The 22,173-nt window shown below is 38.6% G+C and overlaps 1 protein-coding gene across 6 annotated transcripts in view; it reads right to left on the bottom strand.

The window, feature by feature from the left end:
• Positions 1-22,173, bottom strand: part of TGFBR1 (transforming growth factor beta receptor 1) — a 57,917-nt gene that overhangs the window by 16,796 nt on the left and 18,948 nt on the right. Inside the window, exons 1-4 of one of the 6 annotated variants that reach the window (XM_030292672.1) lie at positions 19,873-21,243; positions 12,279-12,524; positions 7,925-8,167; positions 2,721-2,951 (exon numbers count right to left, since the gene is read on the bottom strand). In XM_030292672.1, the coding sequence (XP_030148532.1) occupies positions 2,721-2,951; positions 7,925-8,167; positions 12,279-12,414 (610 nt within the window). In that variant the 5' untranslated portion in view covers positions 12,415-12,524; positions 19,873-21,243. Of the gene's footprint in view, positions 1-2,720; positions 2,952-7,924; positions 8,168-12,278; positions 12,525-18,266; positions 19,845-19,872; positions 21,244-22,173 lie in introns of those variants that run through there. The other 5 variants (XM_030292673.1, XM_030292668.1, XM_030292669.1 and 2 more) reach the window with 5 other exon arrangements.

The raw sequence follows: 22,173 nt of genomic DNA, 5'->3' as shown, positions 1-22,173 counted from the left end.
AAGATTCTAGAGGGGATTTCTGGGTACTTTCCAAAAGAATTTAGATATTCATGACACTAGTTCTTTATAAACTGTTCTTCATAAACTGTACAAATGAATTCTATTCAAACTTACACGTTTTTCTTTCCTTTGACACAGATGCATCACTACCTTGATCTGCATACTTACTAATCAAGACTGAATTCTGAAAGGCTGACAAATAGGAACACAGGCAGATGGAAGAAAGGGAGGTTTTCTGAGGTAATTAGCAAGAAAGGCAGAAGAGGGAGAAGGAAGAGGCTGAGCAATATAAAGGATTGTCTTGGGTGGAATTAACTAACTCAGGGGGATAAGGATAAATGAGAAGGGAATTGGGGTGGATGGACTAGGTTCTGGGCAAAGTCCATTAACCCCTGACAAAGAAAAGAGGAGAGGGCAGGGAAGATGCAGCAGGGGCAGCCAGTTCCCATGTTGACCACCAGAGGACAGCACAAGCTTGGCTGCGGCCTGAGCAAATGGGACGAGAAAGGCCAGGGCACAGAGCAAGGGCACCGTGTGCCAGTGTGTTTGCAGCTTGAAATACGCCTAAAACAGGTTGGGCCTGGGTGCGTTTAGAGCCCCAAAATACAGATTTGAAAGCAACCACCACAGCCAAGTTAGAAACTATGCATGTGGGTAAGTTCTTCAAAGGAGCAATTATTGTTCATAGACATAGAGCTCTCATAGGAATCAGTAAGAAGGGTTTTAGAAAACAAAGACAACTACTAAGAAATAAGAAATGACAGAAAATCTAGTCACAGAACATTATTTTTAAGGTCCTTTTAAGGGTTGGAGAGGAAGCTAAATGACGTAAAAGGCAGAAGAAAATGAAAATGAAGGCCTTGGTCAAACAATGATCACTGCTTTTGTTTATCTGTTTTAAAGTTAAGTAATATGGAACTGGTAGTAACCACCGATAAATCACTGCCCACATCCATCACACCCATCACTACCCCTAAGTCACAAACAAGAGATTATCAAACATTATATGCCTCCTGATGTGATACATAGGAAGTATACAATATACAGGAAGGTATACAATATCACCAAGAAACCAATAAAATGTAATTAGATTCAGTCTCTAATTCTAACTACAAGGAGCAAGTTCTGAGATACTATGGAAACTCAATCAACAGAGTCCAGAATGAGCCAGACAGGACAAACAGTCCAGTTTCTTCAACAAATAAACTGCATGAAGAAAAAAAAGATTAAGAGGGAACATAGCAATTTTAAGTTTAAGTTTTAAGCAATTTTAAATCTAAGATCATTATCAACCAAACGCATTGATTGTGTGGACTAAAGTGACACAAAGTGACAAGTGCAATGTGTGAACTCAAGTTATTCGTAAAGTGAATGACCAATTATTTAAAAAAAAAAAAAAAGACAACCGCAGAAATTTGAAAGTGACTAGATACCTGATGACATTTTAAAAAGTGACAATGGTCGTGTGGTCATGTTTCATTAAAGATTCCTTAATCTAAAGATGAAAATTAAAAATTTTTATAGAGAAAAGATCCATTATCATGTCTTTGGCTTCAAATAATTCAGACAGAGGCAGGAGGTGGAATCAGAGATCAAATGTGAGGAAATGAGCTAACAATCACTGTTGAAGCTAAGTGACAGGCATTCATTATACTCTACTCACTTCACTTTTCTATATACTGGAAAATTTCTATAACTGAAAACTAAAAACAAATCAAAACAACCCAAGTAATAAATGCTTACTGCAAATAAGTTTGAAAATACAGAGAAGCAAAAGGAAAAATCATCAACACTTAATATTCTGAAGAAATACTGTTGAGGAAAACGGGAAGGGAGAGGATGAAAAAGAGGACTATGGTTCTGGTCAATCTAAACAAGAAAATGATAACATTTTTTTAAAAGTAGGAAAGCTGGGAAATACATCTGATTCTGGGTTGGGATGACAGGAGCTCTAACACAAGTCTCTGATGAAGCTACGGAAGCAGGAACAGTGGACACGACAGTAGTAACTGAAGCCAAGACAGTAGGCGAAGGACATTCTGAAGCCACTGCTTGCAGTCACACTCATTCTGACTCTCCACTGACGTGGCTTCTTTGCTTCCTGCGGCATCGGATCTGTGCCACAGGCAAGAAAGCGTCCGAATGATCACCAATAGGCAAGGTGGTCTTGGACAAACTATTTCTCTATTTAACTGAGTTTATTTAAAAGTTTATTTTATTTATTTAAAAGGCTACTTAGCCCCTGGCAATTTAAAACACAAAATACACTGAGCAGTTATTTTCACTCTTCCTATAAATACGGTCATTAGTATAGATCAGAATGCCCTAACAGTCATGAGGAAATTTAAAGGAAACAGATCTCTGGGCTCTATCCTATCTCAATTTTGAGCAACCAGAGTTTATAAAATTTTTTCTATGTTATGACTATACTCAATAACTAACTGCCTAGAAAAAAAGAACATCGCTTTTAAAAAATATACATTGCTCTTTATATTTTATAAAAACAATTAGAGATTTAGAAACATGTAGTCAAGAGTCAAGAAAATCTTTAAGAAGTTCCAGTTTCTAAAGGCTTCTAATATATTCTATTTGACTTAACGGGTCTAATCTGTATGGCAAACATTGATTTCTCACCAAATCTGACAATGTTTAGTAGCCATATTTGTGGAAAGGCTCAAGTAGATTTCATTCTACTCAAAGGAGAAGTAACTGTTACTGACCTTTATTGTCTGCCGCTATAAATCCCAAGATGTTTTCATGGCGTAACATTACGGTCTGATAAATCTCAGCCTCACGGAACCACGAGCGTTCTTCTCTAGAGGAGAATATTTTGACAGCAACTTCTTCTCCTCGCCATTTTCCCCGCCAAACTTCTCCAAATCGACCTTTGCCAATACTTTCTTGTAACACAATAGTTCTTGCAATTGTTCTCTGAACGAGCAATGGTAAACCTAAAGATAAGCATAGGCATTAAAGAGTGACTCAGGAACAGAATAACTCTTACAGCTCTATCTTTAAGGAGCTTACAATCTCACTGGGAGACACAGACTTTATTTACAAAAACAATTCATATTTAAAATGAAAATAATAAATATAAGAATCTAGAAACTCCTGCCTAGAGGGTCCAGGTAGACTTTGTACACTAAATTGAATTTTGACTGTCCTTTACAGAAGGGATAGGACCAAAGGATAAGAGGAGCTAAGAATTTAGGTAGGAGGAATATTCAAGCAGAGGTAGAAGAGGAAAATGAATGGATGTTTACAGAACCAGCTTGGACACACAGACGGGGATGGACATGGTAAAGCAATGGAAGAGAAGGGAAACTGTCCACAAGAGTATGATGAGTACTGAATGTTGAGCCCAAGACGACCAATGAGAGCTGTGGATAAAACAGGAACTATTAAAAATTTCTGAAAAGGGCCCATGAGGGGAATGAGGAGAAGTAATTTAAAGATCTTATCTTAGAAGGATAAATGTAGTAATGGTTTTATTGACGGGAGAAGAAAAGTATGTGAACACAAGAAACATAAAATCAGTATGTACAATCCATACTGGTTTTTTTTTTTTAACGTTTATTTATTTTTGAGACAGAGAGAGACAGAGCATGAACGGGGGAGCGTCAGAGAGAGAGGGAGACACAGAATCTGAAATAGGCTCCAGGCTCTGAGCAGTCAGCACAGAGCCCGACGCGGGGCTCGAACTCACGGACCGCGAGATCATGACCTGAGCCGAAGTCAGACGCCTAACCGACTGAGCTACCCAGGCGCCCCAATCCATACTGGTTTTAATAAATCAGTAAAAATTATCACAGGAATCATTTCAAGACAAGCAACTTACTTGCTAGGAACTGGCTGCCTAGGCAACATTAGTATCTTAAAGAACGATGCCAAGTAACTTATAACTTGGTGATGGGACATTGGCATTATTTCACCATCTGAACACGCCCTACTCTAAAATATGTATTTTTAAAATATTGCCACACTCACTCATTTACAGAAAAGGATTTATCACTATCTACAACATTTAAGTAACACTGTATTTGAAACTATTCCAATTCACTTAATATCACATCCCCTATGGACTAAGGAAATGTCATCTTAAATTATACTGACCCTAACAGTAAAAATACCAGTATAAACTATGTTCTACACTGTATTTTATTTATATGACCTATACACGTAAATTTATGTAATTTATAATCTATATTCAGAATTGCTTGGTAGACCAAATTAATCCAATGATAGTTAATGAAAATATGTGCTCTCTTGGTTTCCTAGTATAAAATGCTTATTAATCAGAACATTAAGTTTTTGCTTTAAAGTGATCAGAAAGTTTTTCCTCTTTTCATCTAGAAGTTTCTCAAATGGGTCCTTTTCTCTCCTTGCTCTTTATCCTCCCCACCTATTGCAAAGTAGTTAACAGTCTAATTATAAGCAATTGTTTTTGTTGATAAGGAGGCTGCTAGCTAAAAATAGATCTGTGAAAATTTCTTATTTAAATCAAGGAGCTCTTTAAATATTATGAATAATCAATTCTTAGTTATGTTATTTAGTATAGATACTAATTCACAAGATTTTCTTAAAGCCTTTGAATGGGGTCACACGTCTAAAGATATAAAGTATACTTAAGAGTTAACTTCATGAAGCCACTCTGGGAGTTAGAAAGGCAAGGATAGGCACCTGGGTGGCTTAGTTGGTTAAATGGCAGGCTTGTGATTTCATCTCAGGTTGTGATCTCACAGTTGTGGGACTGAGTCCCGCATCAGGCTCTGCACTGAGCTTGGAGCCTGCTTGCAATGCTCTCTTTTCCTCTCTGCCCCTCACCTACTCTCTCTCTCTCTCTCTCTCAAAACAGACAAATAAACTTTAAAAAAAAAAAAAAAGGCAAGGAGTACAAGAGAAAGGGGAACTGCAAATGGGAAGGATGAAAACGTCTAACACATTCAGGCCTCATGTAAATGATACAGTCAAGAAAGGGGAAAGTTTTTGTCTCCCCATCATCACTGCATTCTAGATCCCAAACTAAAATTCAAAACCAAATCTAGATCTGTCATATTATCTATATTTAGTTACCACAACCCGTATGAATAAGTGAGCATTTTTAAAAAGTAATAATTTTCTTCTAAAGAGAAAAAGAAACAGGCCTAACTCAAATCTCTATGTTATCTGCTTTCCTCTTCTGTATCCTTAGAAATGCTTGTGAGAAACGTCAATATGCAGACAGGGTCCAAGCAGCTTCACATGCAGCAAACGAGAAAAACGAGACCGGAACAACCACGTACATTCTAAGAGACCATAAGCATGAACAAGACATAATGAACAGTGGCCTAAGAGACTTACTCTCTTCCCCAAACTGGCACACATGCACATGCTCACACATAGTTTACAATCTAATGACAGCTTAAATAAGGGCCCACATACAGCCTGTGATTCAGATGAACGCAACAGGGATCAGGCTAGCTTCAGGGGTAGAGCTGCCCACGGTTTCCAAGTTAAAGACACAGTTTTTGAGAAACAGAGATCAGGCCTTTCCTCCATTATGGTCATGGTACTGAATAATGAACATATGAATTCATAACATGAAATGATTAGTTTCATCTTTTCTCAGTGAGTGAAAGGGCTAAAAAGGCTTTTATGTAAAGGCATTTTACTCACAGTCACGAGTCCCATGCATGAGACTAAGGCTTTATAATGAATAGAAGGTAAACGAGTGGCATTTTCTGCTATCATTCTACATAAGATAGCTTCTGTCTCAATAAATTTGGAGGCTATTCAGCACATAATGAACTATGACAGGGAAAGGAGGCCTTCAACTAAGTTTTTTTTTGTAATGCAGCAAATTATACTGCATGTCAGATTCTTCTTCCAAATACCTTTCCAATAAGAGTAACACCTGTCATTTGGACCTAACTACAATTTATCAGAACATCTTGTCTCATTTGAACCTCACAACAATCCAATGACGTGCAGAGGGCAGGGTTCATTACTTTCATTTTAAAGATAAAATAACTTGGGCATGAGACATCAGCTAACTGCCCAAAGCCACAGGGCTAGCAAACAGTGTAGACCAGTTTTTGCAGGGTGGAGCATAAAAGGAGAGAAAGAAAGTTTCAGACAGCAGAGTTGTAGTTCCCGATGTATCTAGAAATACAGATAAAATGGAAAAAGAAGAATTTCATTCTTTACTTCATGTCTGTATCTTAAAAGGTTAATAAATGTATTCTTATTCAGAAATCAGCTGCCATGCAGACAGCAACTTCTTCTAATGCTTTAGGTGGGCTTATTCCCCTTGAGGCCTGATACATTATGGCTATGCAGGAAGTATGGCAATAAGGAATGAATTCCAAATGATTTGTAGCCACTCTGATTTTCTGTGACTTTGGTCTTTGCTTATCATAGTTTTTTGGCCTAGGGTGACTTCTAGAATGAGCCAGATGTTCCTTGGGAACCCTCTGGACTATACTCAGAATCAGTGGAAAACCCCAGAGAAGCCTTAAAACAAGCTCTCTCCATTCCTCTTAGCACTCCAGCCCAAAGACTATCACACTTCAGTACCAAGGCTGCTCTATCTCAGTCCAACCTCTCACTGCCCCCCTGCTCACAACGATCTCAGAGGTCCCTACAGGCTGCCTTGAGAGACCTGAGTCGCAGCACAAGCCTGTGTGTGTACTAGTGTCATGGACACAAGTCACTTACTGAATATATATGGCCAAAGTCCATGGAAGACTTCAGGCCAAGAAGCCGGTTTCCTCACGCTTAAATGAATAAACAGATACGCGTATAAATCTATATTCATTTCCTTAAAATAAACAGACATTTGTCACAGTGTGAAATTTCGTTGGTATCAGATGAGATTTCATGCTTCAGTCCTATTCCTACTCCAATCACAACTTCTGCTTTAATGTTCCTTTAGTTACTTGATTATAAAATTAGTGAATTTTCATCATATATATTTTCAAATCTTCATTTTATCCATGAATCCAGGCTTTATCTGAAGTTGATTTATACTTTTCAAAAGACAGTGTTTCTCAGTATCTGCTCCAAATTTGGGATGGGACATAGAAGCCCAAAAGAAGAAATACGGTTTAACCAAGGTCAAAGAGCCAACCAACGACAAAACTTGCACCAGAATCTTGATCTCTTGATTCCTAGCCCAGTGTCAAATTATACTATTATAGAGGACAGGGGTCTTCCTCTCTCAGTGTCTTTTCAAGCTCATGCAACTGAAAAAATAAATCCCTTTCAGTTTAAACATGAAGTACTGCCATACCAAAATCTACTTCAAGAGATGATTCTGGCAATTAGCCAGTCTACTTCTGAAACCACAAGAATCAGCAAATGGAACTGAGAAAAGCAAACATCACAGAGGTCATGGATCCATAAAGCTATATTAAATAACAAGGTGGTTAGACATTTTTCTAAAGTGAGAAAACCATTCGTTTAACAAAAAAAACTAGGTCTGAGCTAAGGACAGCAATTTCATATGTTAAAAAAGCAAATAACCTTAAAAATTCCAAAAACATTTTCTGCCATGTTTGCTTTCAAACATCAAAATAAAGCTGGTAAACAATCCTGAATAGAGTAGGTAGCTACAGATCATTTGAACATCTATGAACTTCAGCCTCACTCCTAAGAAATTAATTGTCCTTATTCTTTCTATCTCATGGGAGTCATAAGAAGGTGAGAAAGCTCTGAAATTTATACAAACATGAAGATGACTTACAAACTTACTTCAACATTAAAAGTACATTCTAATTCATCTACGATGAATTAGCCGCAGACCTTAACTGGCCTTAAAGCTGGAATTAGTATTTACACTATCTTAAGTTTTAAACACAATACGCCAATTGGCTTAGCCAACTAATAAATAATACAGTTAATCTTTAAAAGACTTCTTAGGAAAAAGGAAAATCAAGTACATTACCTGATCCAGAACCCGATGTTGTCATATCATAAATTAAATCTTTCAACGTAGTGCCCTCTGAAATAAAAGGACGATCTAAGGAAGGATCCTCTTCGTTTGGCACTCGATGGTGAATGACAGTACGATTATGGCAGATATAAACCATTAACATGAGTGAGATGCAGACGAAGCAGACTGGTCCAGCAATGACAGCTGCCAATTCGACAGGACCAAGGCCAGATGATGGCTTTCCTGAAAAAGGGCCTCAAATGAAATAAACATCAACAATAGCAAAAACACTGAAGGTGGCATCCACAATTTCCTAATCCTCCCCATTTCATGCACTTGGCCACTACTCCCATTAGTCAGAGAGCCTCATTCCAGCAGCTCATAGGGCTCAAACCCAGAACAAATAAATCATTTAGTCTTCTCCCATTGGCCGGCCCCCCTTTCATGATCATCAGGTCAGACAACATCCACTTACTCTTCTGCTCTTCAGCCTCATCTAAATAAAGCCAGTGACCACCAACATTCCAGGACATCCACACTATCACTCTCAGGTCACTAATAAAAGAACCAATGATCTGGGGCACCTGGGTGGCTCAGTGACTTAAGCATCTGACTCTTGATTTCGGCTCAGGTCACGATCTCATAGTTCGTGGGATTGAGCCCCACACCACACTCTGTGCTGACGGCCTGATTGGGATTTTCTTCCTCCCTTTCTCTCTGCCTCTCCTCCTCCTCCTCCTCTCTCTCTCTCAAAAATAAGTAAATAAACAAATTAAAAAAAAATAATCTGGAAAAACTCCCATTAATGTCTTAAAAGTCCTTTTTTTAAATCAAGTTTTAAAATTTTAATTCCAGTATAGTTAACATACAGTGTTATATTAATTTCGGGTACATAGTACAGTGATTAAACAATTTTACACATTAGTCGGTGCTCATCATAAGTGTTAAGTCTTTTTTTTTTTAAAGAAGTTTGGCTTGCCTTCTTATTCCAAGGCCAATAATATATACAAATGGCATGCAAAAAAAAAAAAAAGTATAGGGGCGCCTGGGTGGCGCAGTCGGTTAAGCGTCCGACTTCAGCCAGGTCACGATCTCGCGGTCCGTGAGTTCGAGCCCCGCGCCGGGCTCTGGGCTGATGGCTCAGAGCCTGGAGCCTGCTTCCGATTCTGTGTCTCCCTCTCTCTCCGTGCCTCCCCCGTTCATGCTCTGTCTCTCTCTGTCTCCAAAATAAACGTTGAAAAAAAAATTTAAAAAAAAATTAAAAAAAAAAATTTGTTTAAAAAAAAAAGTATAAATATAGATGAGCAAAAGTAAAATGAAAAAAAATTTTCTTTAGCCTTACTAGCCCCAAACAATTCACATTTTAGTATATGTCTGTGTATATATATCTATCTCTATCCATTTTTGTAAGTTTTTATTTACTTAATCTCTACACCCCACATGGGGCTCGAACTCAGGACCCTGAGACCAAGAGTCATATGCTCTTCCAACTGAGCCAGCCAGACACCCTTCCATCCATTTTTTTAAATGTAAAATATATCTTTTGCTTTGTTAATAGAGTTTACATGTATATACTTCCTAGTCTATGTTAACCACTTGTACTTTTTTTAATTTTTATTTTTTAAAGTTTATTGGAGTGTGCCCATGCTCTCATAAGTGGGAGAGGGGCAAAGAGAAAAAGAGAAAAAGAGAGAAAGAGAGAAAGAGAGAGAGAGAGAGAGAGAGAGAGAGAGAGAGAGAGAGAGAGAATCCCAAGCAGGCTGGGCACTGTCTGCTCAGAGCCCAACATGGGGCTTGATCTCACTAACCAAGAGATCATGACTTGAGCCAAAATCAAGAGTCAGACATTTACCACTTGGACTTTTATTTCAAGATCATTTATATTCTTATAATCTCTTAATAACTAACATTTTGCATTATTTCAGAAACACATTAATTACATTGGCATTAATCCTGAGCCTTGCTGGTTCACTGCTCAGAACCATTTCTTTCATATCACAACTTTCCCATTCTTGAGATCTTTACTTGGATTGATTTCTTATGATAGAATCCTAATTCTTATAATTTCTTTTAAGAAGAGTACATGGGTTCTCATACACTGAATACTTATTATCTAAAAATGGCTGTTGTTTTTATACATAGAAAATCTTGGCAGACCTAAGGAATTTTAGGTAACAATTAATATATGATGTTCCATTAACTTCTGATATTTAAAAAAGCAGAAAATCTGAACTTTTTCTTCTTTTTAGAGGTAATCAGTGTTCACTTGTGCCGAATGCATAAGCAATTTTTTTCTTCATTCTTGAAACTGACATTTTATTATATGTATTTCATTACGTATTTTTTCATTAATTTTGTTTAACATTCTTCTCCTCTGTCTGCTCATTTGTCATTTTCTGGAATTTTTGTAGTAAGTATATTGGATCACCTAGATTTATCCTCTATAGCTCTTAATTTGCTCACCTTCTTTTCTCCCTGAATTATAACACAATTTCTCAAGCTTATCTTGCCTTAAGCTTGTATCACACTTAACTATAAAATATTAGTATCCAGTCTGCTATTCACTCTCAATACTGCATTTTTAAAAATAATTCATCAGTTGAGCTTTTCATCTAAAAGTGATCTTTAGGGGCGCCTGGGTGGCTCAGTCAGTTAAACGTCCGACTTCGGCTCAGGCCATGATCTTACGGTTTGTGAGTTCCAGCCCCGCATCAGGCTCTGTGCTAACAGCTCAGAGCCTGGAGCCTGCTTTGGATTCTATGTCTCCCTCTCTTTCTGCCCCTCCCCTGCTCTCTCTTTGTCAAAAATAAACAAACATTAATAAATAAATAAATAAATAAATAAATAAATAAATAAATAAATAAATAAATAAATAAAATAAAAGTGATCTTTAACTGAAAATGGACTTTAGACTGTCTGGGAGTTCTTCCCTATCATGAGGTAAGTCTTTTTCATAGGATTGATTCATCCAGTTCAGTTCACTTCTGAACCACTGAATCTTTTCATTTGGTAAAATTTTTTTTTTATTGTTATTTTTATTTTTTTGCTGTTTGCTTATCAGAGACCTGGGAATGAGGGATTTATGTATGTTGAGCATTAGAAATGAAGTGAGTTCTTCACAAGGCTTTATGAGTCTTCATTTAGATATTTCAAGCCAAATGGAAATGGGAAATTGTGGAATTATAATTTTTCTTTGTCATTTTAGAATTGCAGATGCCTAAACAGAAGTCAGAAAAATCAGTCTGATAGAAACTTGCCATGGGGAGCTTCCCCACCATGCTGAAAGGTCTGGTTTTACTTTGCTGTTATCACTTGAATGAAGTGCAGGACTGCCTCGCTCTGTAACCTGTGGGGCTGGCCCTTTTCTGCTGGGCCACAGCAGTGCTTCCTACTCTAATTAGCACGATGCCTGGACCAACTCGGAGTGGAGAGGGAGCACTGTGGTTGCCTCCGTGACCAATGAAAGCGGGTGCTTCCTAAAGAAGGATGGGGCATTTCCTCCTGTATGTAACCTCCTCACCCGAGTGCCTCAGTGTAAGGTTAGGTGGGATTCTGTAAGAGGTGCTTTCATGTACTTCTCTTCATCTGGATAGTCAATTCTTCACTAGTCTGATGCTATCTGCACTATAAATTATAGAAGTTTCTCACAAATATAGGCATGAGGCTGGTATTCTTCCATTAATTCTGCTAGCATGAATACAGGTTTCCCCCACTTTTATACTGAATATTCTATATTGCCACTGTAGAAATTCAGGATTTGAGGAAAGTGATGGAAGGAGTTAAATACATGTGCTCAGGCTAACATCTTAAACCAGAACCTGAACATTAATCTAATTCTAAGAATTTATGAAGCCTTCAAATTCCTGGCTCGGCCAGAACACTGTTAAATGTAAACTATGGTGAAGGACCAAAAGCCCCGAAATCATATTTAATGATTTGTATATAAAGATCATAAAGCAAAGTTAAATTACAAAATGAAGGCATCTGGACTGTTTAGTGCTGCACTCAATTCCTGCCCATTACTGACTGCTTTAAAAGGCTGGGGCATCATACAAGGAAGAGAAGGCCACTCTGAGGACAAAGCAGGGACACTCTGAGGATGTACTGCTGCAGCAGCCCTGTCAGAATCCGCCTTGAAGAGGATGGCCTTTTAGGCATAACAGACCTCAGAGAAAGTCTATTATTGGAACCATGTTCTCCAACAACACACACCCAGCAGGCAGGAGGATCTTGGCTACTCCTATAACTCTACAACTATGGACAAGTTCCTTCTTGCCTCTCCACAGAGCAAGGTTTTAGTTCTAAAACCTGGGTCAGAATCAGCTTTTCTTGCAGTATTAGAGAAAAGTCTTACACAACCACTTACCAACAGTCGGGAGTTCTATTTTATTGCAGTGGTCCTGATTGCAGCAATACGTTGTAGTGACAGAGCCGGTTTTTGAAGACGGTGCACACACAAACGGCCTGTCTCGGGGAATTAGGTCAATTTCAGCTATACACATGCTATTGTGTATAACTTTGTCTGTGGTCTCTGTGACAGAGACAAAGCAGAGCCCATCTGTCACACAAGTAAAATTGTCTTTTGTACAAAGGTGGCAGAAACACTGTAATGCTGGGAAAAGAGAAGATTCTATTAGAAAAAATTCTCAAGGTTCACAATATGAAGTTATCCCATATTCACTAAAATAATACATTCCTGATCCTATTATAATACAATTTCTTTGCACTGTTCAAAAAATAAAATGCTTATTTCTCTCAGAAGTTCCAAATTCTGTTGAGAAGCACACATACATAGGAGTCAAATGTGATAAAATCGGGACCGAGGTTTTTTTCTAAAACTTTTTGGTTTACAAGTACAGAAAAATTCTTACAAGTAATTTCATCAAGGTAAGGCTCTCCCATTTGAAACACAGTACATGTAAATTTTTAATGGTTATTCTTATCAGCCCAAAGCTATGTATTCACATATTCCCCCACCTGGAAGCAATATGTGAAAATACAACTACCTACTTCACTAGAGGTTGGAAATGTCATTTGGGTGGATTTATGGTAATGGAGTAATGGAAATAGATTTGTATTTCTCTTTCCTCTTGTGCAAACCCTGAGAAAGGCATGTATCTTCTAGCTAGGATTAGGGTGCTTGCTCAGTAAGCCAAGGAGACTGCACCAGTTAAGGCAATCATAGACTGGAGAAACACTAGCAACATGCCCAGTTGTATCTTTTCATCTTTATGGCTTAACTGGAGAAGTGACTCCTTCAGGGAAGTCTTCCCGTAATTACCAACACCTTCCCCTACAAACAGACACAGACCTTCCACCATGGTCTCCAATGAGGTTAAGTGCTTCCCAAAGCACACATTAACAGGATTGCTATATTTTTTTCTCTCCCCTATGAAACTATAAGCATATTTCAGGCAGAGATCCATATTAATCATTTCTGTAAATCCATGTCTAGCAGGCCTGTTACATACCACCATTCAAAAAACTTTTGTTAGGGGCGTGTGGGTGGCTCAGTCGGTTAAGCGTCCGACTTTGGCTCAGGTCATGATCTCGCAGTTTGTGAGTTCGAGCCCTGCATTGGGCTCTGTGCTGACAGCTTGGAGCCTGGAGCCTGCTTCAGATTCTGTGTTTCCTTCTCTCTCTGCCCCTCCCCTGTGGGCACTATGTCCCTCTCTCTCTCTCTCTCTCTCTCTCAAAAATAAACATTAAAAAAATTTAAAAAAAAAACACTTCTGTTAAATGAATGATAGAATGGGCACTTAGATTTCACTACAAACTCATGAAACTGCAAAACACAGTTATGTCCTTAGGTCCAAACAAACTTCCCAATTACTCGTTGGAGAGGAAAACGTTACAGTCCAGATATGTAGTACACAGAATGGCTACCTATGATGAGACCAAGGAGGTCCACAGAAACAGCATATCTAAAAAAAGAATAGCTAGACAGGCAGGCCAGAAGAAAGCTAACTCTCTGAACAGCTTACTGTGCAGGAAAGGAGAACTCAACAGGCTTGTGATGCTCAAATGTTGCATATTCCCAAGAAAGGCCTGTTTAGGACTGGCCCTTGGCTAGTCCCTGGGCAATAAGCTCTGAGCCCTTGGCACATTCTCCCTGATACAAACACTGCAAACCTGTGTGACTGAGACCCAATAAAAACTCTGGACACCAAGGCTCCACTGAGCTTGCCAAGCTGCAACACTCTGCACGTGCTGTCACAGTGATGCTGAGCTATGGAGTGAGTGCACCTGTGCCACTGCACTGGGCCAGCACACCTGGAAGCTGGCACCTGGTTGCTCCTGGGATTTGCCCCATGTGCCTTTTCCTTTTGAGGATTTTAATATGTATCTTTTCCACTGTAATAAGCCATAACCATGAGTACAACAGCTTTTCTGAGTCCTGTTAGTCCTAGCAAATCACTGGGCCTAAGGGTGGTCTTGGGGACCTCAACTCACTTGCTAAAACCAAACTCAGGAATGTCAGGATTGCCTCAAGCAAGTGCTTCTTGGTTGCTGGCTTAACTAATATACTTACTACCTTTACAGACCAGCAATGTTTTACCTTAGTCGTCATAAAAAAAAAAAAAAAATTGTTCTTTCTTCTTCTTAAATAGTTCAGCTATTTGAATTAACTCCTCCCAAACACAAGAAGAACTCAAAAAGAGTATTAAAAAAGACACAGTCATAGTCCATAGTCTAATACTTAAAGATTATTAAAAGAGACAGTTATTCACAGTGATTATAGGTTCCCCGGGTATAATTTCCTAAGGAGGGATTCTGACTAAAAAATCCATGGACTGGTTTCAGGGATACATGAATGCCATGAAACTGCAGGTCAAATATATGGCTTTCAAGGTTTGTTGCTTTCAGCAGAATCACAAAGGAGTCTGTCACCCACAAAAGATCACAACCACCACCAGAGAAGACTGTCATCATTCTCTCCTGAATCCTCTGTACTCATGGTTAGTCAATCGACCAATACTGTCTAACCATTAGTTTTATCAGTTACTCTACCAAAAGCTTAGTGTACCAAGACTAACTTATGGTTCCAGCACCTGAAGAGCTCCAAGGCCTACAGAAGGCGAACGCTACAATACAGTGTGTAATTGCTATGTATAAAAAATACTGCCATGAATACTCTCTCAATTCTAAGATCTTCATCTTCTCTCTTAGCATACATGAAATGAGACCTACACGCTTGGCCTAACAAGACTTTTACTTTTGGATTCCAACTTACAGCTCCCTTTGCAAATGCCATCTAAGGCCACACATTTCCCACCATCATGTCTTTCATGGCCATGGTCTTCACACATACTATCTTTCTGCTTCATTTAAACCCACCTCTCATCCTTTAAGACCCTATTCAAACAAGATCTTTTCCATGATATGCTCTAAACTCTTCCCCACCCTTAAGATAACTGGGTGGGTCCTTATGATACGTTTCCTAGTCTTCTTTGTGGACCTTTAAGACTTCTCAGATCGAACAAATCACTCTATTTATAGTTTGCTGTTAAAGGGTCTCTCATTACATTAAGAAGGGCCAAGTTTTTTAAAATTTGTTTTCCCACCGTTTAATCCTGGACTCTTAGATGGTGATCACAAAAATACATGCTGACGCAGTATTTCCCAAACCAGAGGTCCCAAGTATGTTGGGAGAAAAAGGGGAGTCTACAAATTGTGTACAAAAAAATTTTTAATGCTTTCATTTAAAAGATAATCTAGGGGCGCCTGGGTGGCTCAGTTGGTTGAGCGTCCGACTTCGGCTCAGGTCATGATCTCGCGGTCCGTGAGTTCGAGCCCCGCGTCGGGCTCTGTGCTGACAGCTCAGAGCCTGGAGCCTGCTTCCGATTCTGTGTCTCCCTCTCTCTGACCCTCCCCTGTTCATGCTCTGTTTCTCTCCATCTCAAAAATAAATAAACGTTAAAAAAAAATTAAAAAAAATAAAAATAAAATAAAAGATAATCTAAAATGAATGATAAAAATTCTGGATCATAAGTAACCACAATCTAAACAAGTACTGTCAGTAGGCTGTCTTTCACTGATACTTCTTTGGTTGTATTAAGATCTCCCTCAGGCCAAACGTTTCTCATGGCACACTGTGCAAGGAAAGGTCTCATTGTAACTGTAACCAACAGTGAAAAATACTGTACAGGAAACTAGAATCATCAAAGCATATGACAATACAGGCATCGTCAAAAGCCAACAAACAGTCTAACAGCTAATACCATATATATATGCTGCAAGAAATACACGGGTCCTATCTTTGTAGTACAATTGCAAAAGTTCATTAGAAATAAGTGTGGATGGAAGTACCCAATGACATTTTTCCATTCTCACTTCCAGCATGAGCTGGTATAGAGAACCATTTAAAAAAGACTTCAGTAATGTCATCATGTTAACCTCATCTCCGAGTGAACACCACAGCTGACATCTCATTAAAACCGGTATTTAAGGAATGTTTGCTGGCAAGTGTTTTGGTCAGACATGAGGTCTGATTATCCCGAACTTAAAAACAAAGCCTTAAAGTCATTAATAGTACCTTGCACAACATTACTTACAGAGAATGGATACTTGCAGCTTTTAGTATCACTCAAGTGAAAATAGAGAAACAGATTTAAAATGGCATGAGACCTGAGGCTATTTTTTTCTATTGTGAAACCTAAACATCACCTGTCTCACCGAATAACTATTAACTTGAAATTTGTTAGTTTCATAGTTGTCTTTGTATTTAATTTGCAGTCTTGGTTTATAGTTATAAATGAGCCAAAAACAATAAAAAAATTTTTATCTAGTTTCACAGCTATACAATTTAAGTAACATGAAAAATACATTCTGCATGTTTCCTTTTAAAGGGGTTACTACTTATGGCAAGTTTGAGAAAATTAGGGCTAAAGGGCTTCTCTGAACAAGTGTCTTTCAACAAGAATAGGTCACTGGACAAATATAAACTTCACTTAACATAAAGCTTAACCAGATTAGGGTTTATTTCTTGAGAGAATTTTAAAATTCTATTTTACTACTCTAAATCAGAGTTGAGACTGAATACAAGATTGCTGTTAAACATATATGATGTTTAGAGTTGACATATATGATGACAGTTCAGAGAAAAAATAAAACAAGAATTTAAAAATTTCCATCAATTCATGAGCTTTAATTCTCATTTTTTAAATTCAAATTTATTTTATGAATAGATAGATCTGACCCCTAGCTACCTCTCTTTATTAATTAGGCTGTTGTTAATTTTTAAACACACATACAGGGCAAAATTTCTATCTAAAAAAGGTGTACAATGATGTCTTCTTCCCACTCCAGAGCCCAGGTTTCACACCCTCCTCTGCAGCATCCTTTAACACCAGCCCACCAACTCGACTCTTTCATTCTGCAACTTCTCACTGAGCATATCTATCTATCTGCCAGGTACTGCGCAGGCTGCGGGGTGTAGGGATGAATAAGACAAGTATCTGGACTGCAGGAGCTCAGCAGGGTGGATTAAATGGAGCACTAAAATCCAGGGTCCGGAGGACAATGATCAAAGCGCTTCAACTCTGCCAAGGTAGAAGGGATATCAAGAAAAGCTTCACAGGCCATCTGAGTCAGAACTTGGAGCATATGTAAATCTGCTAGATAGCTGAAGGTGAGAAAGTTGTCCTGACAGCTTTTTGTCCTGAGGTTTTTTTCTCCTCAGTGGCAGGATTTCATCCTTGGTGGCTAGCATCCCAAATGTTAATGAGACCATCAGATTTCAATAACTATTCAAGATATTAACCATAATGGTTTCATTTCATCAGCAAAATGAACATAATCCCTTCCTGACCTATTTCATCATCTCAACGAGATCGTCAAATGAGATACTGTACAATAGCACATCTTGAAACTACTAATATAAATCATACGTGACCACACAGAATTATCACATATAATAAATGGCGTTGTTCCACACACAGTTTTTATTTGTAGGCCACCAAAGAAACTAGTCTTCCCCAAAGTAGTACGTAAAGTTCCACTGTACAGTCCTAGACAGGGCCGCAGGAAACCTTGAAGACTGTCTCATTCTAATTCAGTTCCGTCATTTTATTAATGCAGAAACTAAAACTGAGGAGTACCAAAATAATTTATAACAACATCCTACCCATGTTACAGGTGGATGTGAATTCCCACTACATTTTCATCACAAACATGTGATGGTATTGGTATCTGTATGTTTCTGAGTTAGTATCCAGATGTTAAATAACTCAAATCTTTCAAGACTCCCCAGTGGTTCAATAGGACAGCTTCTTGTTTGGACCCCTAGAGTTGGGCTTTTCTGCCTGACAGCAAAGATACGAATCAAACTCCCTGTTCAGTACCTTTCTCCTACCTTGGTCACCTTTTGCTTCCAGGCCCCAATATCTACCAGCAGCTACAGCTTCCTCCATTCTATGATGCACATTTTCCCACACTCTCACTTCTGAAATCTGCATCTGCATTACAATCAAAGTAAAAAGAAAACTTCAGCCTCTGGACAGAAAGGTAAGACACGATATTGCTACTGCAACCGAACCATGTACAAACTTGGCTATGTATAGAAGGAATTACTGATTTAATTATCACTTTAATTATTTGCATTGGTATCTCTCCTGCAAATAAAATTTAGCTTAACCTTATTCCCCATTAAGGTCTTCAGGCAGATTTCACTACGATTCAGCACTGCAATGAAAAGCCACTGCGTTCACAGAAAACTGTCAATCCCATGCCAGGAAATACAATTACTAGCAATAGAAATTTCCAAAGACTGCAAAATAAATCACAGAATTTTCAAAATTAGAAGATGTTGGTGTGATGTGAAGGACTGTCAGAAACCAAACATCTAGCTGTCAAAGAAAGTGACAACAGTAAAGAGAGACAGCGGGACTCCTGGGGTTATCAATTTCACTGATAGTGATAAATCCCAAATTGAGATTCTAGCACTTGGTCCCAACTATAAAGGAAATTTCCATCATTGCTTCATTTGACTGTGTCTGGAGGTCACACATCAAAACCCTATTCTTTCTACCTCCCTTCACTGCTAGATAGTCAGCTAGGGCCACCCAGGGCTGATTCACAAACCCAGGTACCCTGCTAAACAAGTGGAAAAGCAGACAGCCTGCGAACAGTACACAGAACAGACAGGTCTATGACCTTTGTTGATTAAATAAAAACTGGCACCAGAAACCTTGTCTTCCCAGGCCAATAACTTACTCCCCGCTTTATGCATATACTTCAATACTCCCTCCTTTTTCAACCCTTGTTGTTTGGTCTCACGATCCTTCTTTCCCTCTATCAAGTACTTGACTGAAACATCTGTTGAAATTCACTAGTGATGCCTTTCTGGTGAAATTCAATGTTCTTTTCTAAAATTCTTCAGGATATGAGACACACTGACACATTGTTCTTTATTAGTTTACATGACACCACACTTCCATGTCCACAGTCAGCCCTCTGCTACCTCTCAGATCTACATCTCTACACTTCTTGGCCTTGTGCTCCAAACTCATATTTTAACTGCCTTCCAAGAAACACTCTGCTTGGCTTGCCTTTTACTGCAAAGTCAACACATTCAAAACCAAAATACAACATTATTCCTCTAATAGTGGGAGATGTAATCAAAGGGCCCCACAAGGACTCAGGTTCCTTCATTGCTGAGACAGCTCAGCAGTAAAAAAGCAACAGGAGGATGAAGATTTCCCTCTCAGAGACTGAATTCCAATCTTTTCACCACTCTGACTTTGCGGGTGATGACCCTTACTTTCCCTTCCCCTTCCCATTATAGCACAATTATGTGTTGCTACCTAGTGAGAGTATTCCCAAATATTACAAATATGCACCAAAAGACAGGTAAAGGACATGAACGATGCCTTTTATTCAGTCTGCTTAGCTACTGTTAAAAACTGAAGATCATACCACTGTTGGCAAGGATGAAGGCAAAAGTTAGAATACATACAAACCCTTTTAGGTACTGCTGGCAACCCCGCTACAATCTTGTCCGCGTCCCACTCCAGTTCTGCCTCCGGTCTTCCCTCTAGGCCCAGTGCCGCACCCTCTCTCAAGGAGTCTGGTCCTCTCTTCTCTTCTCCCTGCTCCAGCTCTGGGGAAAGCATACTAGGTTCTCTTCTTTTGTAAATATGCTGCCAATCTCTGTAAACAAGGCTAAAACCCTGACCACCAACAGGGTTTTATTCTTCCAAGTACTCAGTGGTTCTTCTCAACTCCACCCCCTTAGGGTTACCTGGCAGCTGTAATGTCAAAGTGAGCTTGTCAACACACCAAGCACCATACAGCGTGAAAGCAAATTCTCTAGTCTAGTCCGGATAACATTCCACTCCCAAATTTAGGGCTTTAAAACAAAAATATGATTTACCCAGAAATGTTTCCAGAAAGTCCAAGGACTTAAGAAACATTTCTAATTCAACATACAACTCCAACCTGGAGGACTAGGGGCACGCCTAAATTCTCAATCACTTGTTTTTTGTTTTTTTGTTTTTTACAATACTTCCATTTTCTAGTCTCCTGAGCTCCATGGAATTAGTTGATATAAAGTTAACTGATATCCAAGAAAAACACACTAAGAACAGGCTGCCTCAATGGCAAGATGAGATTTAACAGGGACAATTAATATAAAGGCCTTCGTTTAGGCTCAAATAAAATAATCTGCATAAATACAGGATAAAGATTTGCTTAGCAAATTTGGGGAATCTGTTTAACAACAGATTTTTAAAAGTCAACAGCATTTACTGTTAACTGTAGCCATGGTGATAGGGGAGACAGAGAGAGAACTGGGCACAAAATTCCACAAATGTCCAAATAATAAATAATCAGTGTTACTTGAACATCCATCTGCTATGTAAATATGGGTCAGAAAATCAAAGAACGAATTCGACAAAGTTTGACTGGAAAGGTATCCTAGCCGTGGAGACAACTACCTCATTTTATAGACCTAGTGTCTATTTGTCTCACTCCAATACTAAATCAAATCATGAGGTCAGGATGTGGTAAATTTTGTTTCATAAAAAGCATTTCCTTACTACAGCTCCTCCCTACAATGAACTGACTGCCTCACAGAAGATTATGACTTCTCTATCATTAGAGATATTTAAGCAGAGGCTTAATGACCAATAGTCAGAATTTGTGAAGTAGGGATCTCCTGCACTAAGTAAAGGGTTGATGTAAAACTAAAACTCTACAATTCTTCAAATAGTAAGATTCTATTGTTACAAGTTGCATCAAATATTAAACATCCATACTTTCCTTTTTTTTTTTTTTTAAATATTTGTTTATTTTTGAGTGAGCAAGGAGGGGCAGAGAAAGAGGGAGACAGAGGATCTGAAGCAGGCTCCACACTGACAGCACAGAGCCCAATGCAGGGCTCAAACTCACAAACTGCAAGATGCTTAACCAATTGATGCTTGATGCTTAACCAATTGAGCCACCCAGGCGCCCCTCCATGTTTTCATTTTTTGACTAATTCAACTTAAGTTGACATCTTCAAGGTACAGCATTTAGGGTAGCGAAACTCATTGTATAATTGTTTGTTCATCTATTTCCTCCATTACACTGTAGGTTAGTATTTTATGAGTATTTTATGCATCTCTGCATTCCTAGGTCCAGAATCCAGAAAGGATCCAGTATGATTCTTGAATAAACATCCCAGGAGTATCTCTTTTGTATGTGGGTGGTCACTAGCACCAGGGTCCTCAATTAAATGGCCAAGCAACCAAATTTTTTTACTTTTAACTACCTTCATTTTTGAAGTCTTTTTCCCATCTCTCAATGCTCTCCTTTCAACTGTCTGAAATTCCCACTTAAGTACCTCCCTTAAGTCCATTTGATGGACAATACCCCATCATCCAGAATAACCTCTTCCTCCATATAAATGGAAGGCAACCTGACACTTCCAAGATTACAAATGAACATACCCTCTGACCTAGAAGGAATGTAGCCTACAGATATACTTTACATGTGAAAAGTGCCTAACATACATGGTTATTAATTTCCTAAGAATTTTATGCGAGGTTGTTTCTAATCCTGCCTATGCATCTATCAATAGAACTGGTGAAATAACATGATGGTATCACTAAAATGGAAGACCATACAGCTACAAAAAAAAAAAAAATGATCTTTTCATAAAAAATAGTTTTCAAAAAAATTGATGATGATTAACATAGACTAACCCCTAAGATGTATTAAGTAAAAATCTGGGGGCGCCTGGGTGGCTTAGTCAGTTGACCATCTGACTCTTGATTTCAGTT

Source organism: Lynx canadensis, chromosome D4, assembly GCF_007474595.2.
Source record: "Lynx canadensis isolate LIC74 chromosome D4, mLynCan4.pri.v2, whole genome shotgun sequence".
NCBI lineage: Eukaryota > Metazoa > Chordata > Mammalia > Carnivora > Felidae > Lynx > Lynx canadensis.
This window is presented reverse-complemented; position numbering and strand designations above follow the sequence as displayed.